Below are 7,797 nucleotides of genomic sequence, written 5' to 3' on the forward strand. Positions count from 1 at the left end.
TTTACTCATATGATATTTGTTTTGATCTTACAATACATATGGTATGAGGATGCTAATTACAGTCACTTCAAGTTCCTGTTGATATTGGGACTGTTATTATTATTATTATTTATTAATAATAACAGTCCCAATATCAACAACAATTAACTTCAGCTGGAAATCCATATTATACGTTCATTTTCAAGATCTAAGGAAGTAAGTTGTTTTTAGCAACGAATGTAAGTAGTACATAACAAACACATTTGTTACAACCAATAAATAAAGACCGCTAGAAATACAAGAAGTTTCGTATACAATTAAAACAAAAAAAAAAAACTTAAGGAATTAGTGAATCAGTAAGAAGGCCAAGAACTGTTACATTTTTAATTATGTATCAGTTGACTGGAGCACCGATATTTCAGCTAGAATAACTTTATATTTTAATAGCTAAATTACGAGAATATTTATTTATTGCTTACCTGATTTTTTTTCTGGTTATTGTTTTTTTAACAGCTTTTTCGTGAAGTTCGTGTTCTAAAAAGCTTGAATCATCCGAATATAAGTAAGTCATAAACTTTATTTTGAAAATGTTTGGTTTAATTAATTTAATTTAATGTAAATTTAGAAAACTGAGTATTGGTTCGTGTAAATAAATGATATTTACTAACCTGCTGCTGCCCTAACTAAGCTGGAACTTGTGCCAGGAGACCCGGTAGTACATGATCGTTGAGCGTTTGATTTTGTCATACACTGTTTCCCATTATTCAGTACATTTTTTAATGTGTCATCTCATGTTAAGTTAGTTTGTCATCCTCAGTTTTGTTTTTTATTTTATGATCCATTTCCTCTTTAGTTATTACTACTTGATAATGATGTCTTCTATAATTCCTGTGGTTTTCTTATTAAGATACAATTAATATTTGCGAATTATTTTTGTAGGCTTATTAATTGTGGGGTCTATATTGTATTATCAATCATCTAATCAGAAGTAATTTGTACGTAAATTTATAAAATATAATTGTAAATCACAAAATCCAGTAACTAGAATAGTCAGATCTTTATTTGACGATTTGGAATATAGTTTGCGCCTCGTAGACAAGAAATCGAAGCAAATTATTTGTTGATTTTTGTTATCATTGATCTTTTCTGCAGTTGATCTTATAAAATAAATTGCATGACTCATAATCTAAACTCCATTCTGTTTTCGCAATGTGAATTTTATAGAATGAACTTAAAAGATTCTTCAATTATTTGTCGTTTGCAAGATGGTCTATTTTCATTCTTTTACAATCTATTCAATTAACACATTCTACTTTTTTTTCTCTCTCTCTCTCTCTATAAATATATATATATACCTATTTTCTTCCTGACTTTTTTAATGTGTCAATTAATTTTTATTTGGACGAATGTACCAATTAACTGTTGCATGTGAGATTTTAAAATAATTCCCATCGGTGGAAAAATGTATTAGGTCATGTGACCATATATTGTATTCAAGATTTATAACACTGTCCTTATTTATTTATTTTCTTTGTTTTTCATCCTAGAGACAGTTACTTAGTGGATGTAACTTAAATTTTGTCTCGATATTTAGCTTTATGTTTTTGTAATGACAACTTTTGCTTGTAAATATTGATTCAGCCTGATGAAAGCGAAAAGAAATTCTTGGGTAAATAAGCTCTAATTTGTGCTTATGATAATCACAATAATCTTAGTTATTCGAACTTGTTAGCTGTTCCACGTTCAAATTAGAGTCTTTGAGTTGTATGTGGCTCATGTTCTGTATTATAGGATCAGTTGCTTTCAAATTCCTTTAAACTATGTCTGGTAATTTTTGACGAAAGTGTACGATACCATTGTATTTCTGTTGCATTTCGTTTTAGGTTTTTGTTTGTCTTAATATTTATATGCTTCTAATGTAGTTAATCTTCATTGGTCTGATTTTGTATGCTAAAGTGTGGAGTTTCGTAGGTACTTCTTCAATTCGCTCATGAGAAATCGGTAACATCGCCAACGTTTGATAAGGAAACGGGCGTTACTATACGAGATTGACGATCTTGAGCGACCCTAAAAGTAGTAACATTGCAAAGAGTTACAGTTATTAACCTGTCAGATTGCAGGTTATATAGCTGGTTTATTTATTACAGAAACGTAACACAGATCTAAATGGTAAAATCATTTTCTTTTTCAATGCATCGGGACTTTTTATGGGCCGACACAGACTTGTATTGTGTCCTGAATCACACCCGACTTGTAATTATAGTTTCATATACAATATACTGGTGTTCATCGTAATTTAGTTTTCACATGTACTCACTGTATGGTTACACGATAAGTATGTTTATCCATTTTAAACGTCTTAAGAAATAAATATGGGTAAATACCATTTAGCTCTTAATAGGGTACAATCTAGCTATCATCACGTTTTAAATTTCGTTCAGAAATCGAACCGTCACTACCTTGAATTTGATTGGCTCGTTGATATAGTATAGTTTTCTGAAATAACATTTCTTTTTCAAATTACATCAAATTGAGAGTTGCATTAAAAGGCTTTTGCTAATTATATTTTCACAAACAACTGTCTGTGTTGGTTTTTCAATGACAATCTATTAAGTACACTAAACCTAGTGAAGTTAAAATGTTTTTACCTATCCTACATATATCATTTTGCTATTCTTAGTTTCTATATTAAATAGTTCATTTTTAAAAACTTCGATTACTATGACTTATTTTTAGATCATACATTTTCTCGACTAAGTTTTATTATCTCTACCGTACTTGTTGGTCAACTTCTCTAGTGTTCTACAACTAATAAGTTGTTTCTACTAACTACACTATTGTGCTAGTAAAAATCCATGGTGACTGAGTACCAACCAGTAATCTGATACTGAGTTTTTGATCAGTTTATTTCATGTATCATAATTCAAATAATATCGAATCAATAATAAATGTATTCGTTTACGTCAACTCAGCTGATCCCTTTTTCTACTTTTCGAAACTTGTTAAAAACATATACAGTTAATAAGGTGATAATCCATAAACCCACTTTTTTCATGTCATAATGTAACAAATCACATAAGAAGTATGATCTTATAAGTTTAGTTCCTTCCTGATTCTGACTTATTCGTGTCATACGAGTTTACTACAGAACCTGTCTTGGATTTATTCACTAACCGAATTGTTAAATGTTCATTTGATGGTGTTTCTCAGGGGCTGATTGTCATAGAAGTAATTATTATTGTGAATCATTGTAATTACTATCTGTAAAGTTCTTCATTTGTATTGAGAAAACACATTTAGTGAATAGATCAATTTAGGCAATGAGATGGAGCGATAGTTTATGTGTAAATCCATTGGGGAAAAGTGCGATATTGAAATTCTAAGTCACGCCACTAGCGTCGTTACAGTATAATATTTTTGAAGTTAGTTTTTTTAATCTAATTGTCAAAATCAATTAGTCGTAAGGTATTATTTTCAGAGTGAACAGAATTTTTACATTGGTAAAACGAATAAATGACCTTATAAGGTAGTTGATGTATATTGTGAAAATATGCGTAGTTTTCAAATCGATAGTTCACATAGGATACATTGATACAGAACATTTCATATCTATCTACCTATACGCTAGAATTTCTTTAATACGCACAATATTAATCATTTTTCTGCCCACGATTATTCTTATTCATCTACCCACTCATTATAACCGAGCGTTTATTATCACCTTGTGAACAGCTGTACAGTTAATTTTGTTTGAAAGTATAATTTTTAAAAAACATAGTTCCCTTCTATTTGTTTCCCTTCCCTTCACTAAAAGAAAAAGATTTAAAGCGACATTTTCCTAACTGTTGACATGCCATTATTTATCGGTTTCGGGCTTTGAATCTTTCACTTTCTCGTCTTCATCCCCTGACTGATACACACACGAACATAGATACATTTTTTCGCTAATGCTGACCTCGTTGTCCTTATTTGTTCTCAATTCAGATAGTTAATTATTTAGCATTTCGTTATCAAGCCCCCTTATTAACCTAATTTTATTTCATTGTTAGCGATGTTTGATTTCTTTTCATTTATTGCCAGTAGGAAAACTCAAAAGACGACTGAATATGTATATATATATATATATATAGGAGTATTTTGTCCCTTTTTTCTTGACTACGTTGCGACATTCTTTGCTTCGTTTCTGTGGTTTGGGTGGTGACATTGTTGGCTATTTTTCACCTTTTTTATATATAATTATTCTCTGTTCGAGTCATGTATGGACTTTTAATCAAAAATTATGCTCGATTACTTCATTCCTAGTGGTTTAACGGTTACTGTACTTGATGTTCAACCGTTGTCATAGGTTCAAATCCCTCCTACTCCTGTTTAGACAGCTGGTTAGCGCTATTAAACCTCGCAATAAAAATAACAAGTGTGGTTCCAAACTAGTTACGTGCCTATATGTAAACAAATATTTTTGTTTATTCACGTTTAGGCATGTCGACGTGCATCGCTGTTAACTACTTCGGTTATGTGCTTTGCGTAGCAACACAATTCTGGATAACAATGCTATGTCGAACGCAAGAATTTACGCAAAAATATTCTTCAGTCAAAATTAAACTATACCCTTAGTGGCTTTTAACCTAGGCCGCAACAATTGGAAGAATAAAACAAAAGTTATCAATTCAGCCGGCTATGATACGGGGAAAAACTTGTCAATATTTATTGAATTCTTAGGATGTCCTTGGAAATCAGTCTGAATTGCTCTTTTCAGTAGAGTGGAACTCAACTACTGTGCGACGTAAAAATGCGGAGTCGTCATAAAAAAAATCTAACTTTTTTTGTTTATGTTGACGTTTTAGAAATTAGTGTGATCTCCAATGAAACTTGTTGAGGTAACGGGAGTCGGTATACTTAATGACCTGGAATTTAGATTCAACCATCACTAGGCTTAAAGGAAATTAAAATCCTCTAACTGAGAGTGAAACTGTCAATTGTTGACTTGTATTTCAAATGACTCTCAATTAAATACTGGTTTATTATAATGTGGGAAGTTTTCTGGTAATTTTATGCAGTTTCAAAGTTATTTTCTTGATGAAGTAAAGGTATTTGGATGATCTTAAGAAATTAGTGAAAAAAAGCTGGACAACTGTCTTATCCTAGTTTTTGATGCCTTTTCAGTAGTATACTCTCAAGATTCCTTACTGAATTGAACACAACTTGATAAACTTTCATCCCAATGAATCAGAATTTAATTGTTCACATTCTATTTTTCTCGTTCACATAGATTTGTACTATTAGATCGGTTTACCAGTATACCGGGTTGTGGAGATTGAGTTTTTAGTGAGCTCATGAACTGATCAATGTTAGACGATCATTGGAAACCTGGAAGCGCTGGATAGTCGTTTCCTTCTCGTATGTGACTCCTCAGCAGTGAAAATCCACTATCTCTAATGTGGGACTCGAGTCCAGGACCTTTGGTCTCGAGCGTACACCTAACCTCCAGGTCCTGTGTTCGAGCCCCGCGTGAGGGATCGTGAATGCTCACTGCTAAGGAGTCCTATACTAGAAAGGACTGTTCAGTGTCTCCAGGTTTTCATTGGTGATCTAACATTGATCAGTTCATTATCTCAATAGGTCGATTTACATTGAGTCGTCATTGATGATTTAATTTCAAATCTTCAAGTTGATTAAGTGAAAAAATCAACATGAATATGTATTCACTATTAATTACAAAGTTATTATCATTTTTAAAATGGAAGGGGAGAGGAGTTGCGAAGACTTTGATTAGTTGTTTATTTAACTGACATACTGAAGTCCATTTGTTTTATAAATAGCAAGTTTTGTTGGATATTCAGTGTATTTCGAGTCAATTATTGTGGGATATTCTTATTCACTGTTTTCCAATTTTTAGTTATCATCATGCCCTTCATTATATTGACATAACTAACGTTAGTTATTTGATATCTACTTTGGAAAACAAAAACAACTTGAGAAATTGTTTAATAATTCTCTGGAAGTAGCAATGGAAATTCAAAGGAACTTTCTGATTTAGGCTAGATGAGAATTCTTTCGAAATTTTAGCAATAATAGATTCGTCAAGAATAGGATACGTTTAGGCATAAATTTTCTTTGTAATGCTATTTTTCGTTTAAAATATTTTTCAGTCGGTAAGCAGGAGTTCCGATTTTGTGTTTATCTGTGAATGTTCTAGAAAATGAAAACAAACAATATAAAATCTTACTTGTTCATTTACTGTAAATTGACGTGAATAATCTGGTGAAAGATGATTATATAATAAACATAACATCATATTTTATAACCAATTTGTCTCATTTTGGAACGGTAACTATTTTGTATATAATAATGTTTGCGTATTGGTCGGTTCTGTCTTATTTTTCTTTAAAAAAAACCCACTCGAAGCCACTGTGAAATATGCATAAATTATGCATAACAAAGTATTATGCTATGATTTATACATTTGTATGATAATTAGATTATTATTATATGAAAATCATTGTGATTATCAGTCAGTGATTAGCTAAGGCAATAGTCCTACCATTGACAGTTACCACTGGTTAAATTGATGCAGATTCAAAGAATTACTTACTCAATGCTATTTAATATTGTAGTTTCTATATCCAATGCATTAATACTTCTAATCTCATAAAATGAGATATATATGTTTATATATGCAGATTACGGACTCTAATCTCATATAGAACAAGTTTGGCCGATATATATCAGGTGCCCCTTTGTACCAATATTAATGTGCTCAAATAAGTATGGAACATGATGTTGTGGCCCATTGAACATGTAACCACTAAGTCCAAGACTACTTTCTGATTGCTTTCAGTCGTCTAACACACTTTATTTCCTAGTACAATTATCTAAGTCACTTCAGTAGAAATACATATCTATTAATGTTATTGATAAACTGATTGGACTGATCAATAAACTATGATAATACTTTCCCTTTTGTAGCACAAGAAATAAGACAGCATCTTTTTCTTTTCAACATATGAAATACTTCATGAAATAAAATTTCCTATAAATAAATAACATTAATCATATGGAAATGATCTGTTGTATTAAGAATTATCCAAGAACTCTTTAACGTTGTGCGGTTATAGTGAGACTAACATTGTGGTCGCTTAAATCCATATCAGATGTATGTATTTCATTTCGTTTACTTTTTAAACCACTTTTTCTATATGCTTTAATTTTTTTTAGCTGAGATTAATGTACAATTTCGGAAAATTTCAAATTCTCGTTACATATAATATATATATATATATATTCAGTGGAGTTATAACCTTTTTTGTTTCTTCTTTAATTAGTGTATGTATGTTTAAATATGCATTTAAATGAAACGTGAATAATTCATCGAAAAATCAATAGAAATGATTAACCTTCAAGAGTGGCTGAAATTCGATTGTGTGTGTTATTTGTGAAAATCAATTATGTAGCGAATAACTATGAATGGATTATTAATTAAATGACCCTATATATATATATATATATATATATATATATATCAGAGTGCATAGTACTAGTAACAGTCCTATTAATATCAACAGTAAGATGACAATGATGATTATATTTAATTTAGTTATCAATTTTGTGTATATTCTAAAACGAACTAATATTGAATGGTTGGTTGTATGTACATTATGTTAGATATGCACAACATAATGATATAGAAATCAACTAATTTTCTTTTCAATTGATTGTTACTGTAAAAAAGCTTAAGTATTATATATGAGGGGGTTTTTTGTGGAGATTTTTAGTAATTTTTTTTAAATGTATATAGTTGAAATCATGAGTCAATTGAAG

At 30.6% G+C, this 7,797-nt stretch overlaps 1 protein-coding gene across 1 annotated transcript in view; it reads left to right on the plus strand.

Moving 5' to 3' along the window:
• Positions 1 to 492: 492 nt before the first annotated feature.
• The window catches only part of Smp_194640 (serine/threonine kinase), a gene marked incomplete at both ends in the record, with an annotated part of 54,170 nt that continues 46,865 nt past the window's right edge, over positions 493 to 7,797 (plus strand). Inside the window, one exon of the mRNA XM_018792442.1 lies at positions 493 to 541. Coding sequence (XP_018644645.1) covers positions 493 to 541 — 49 coding nt within the window. The remainder of the gene's footprint in view (positions 542 to 7,797) is intronic.

Source organism: Schistosoma mansoni (genome assembly GCF_000237925.1).
Source record: "Schistosoma mansoni, WGS project CABG00000000 data, supercontig 0282, strain Puerto Rico, whole genome shotgun sequence".
Classification (NCBI taxonomy): Eukaryota; Metazoa; Platyhelminthes; class Trematoda; order Strigeidida; family Schistosomatidae; genus Schistosoma; species Schistosoma mansoni.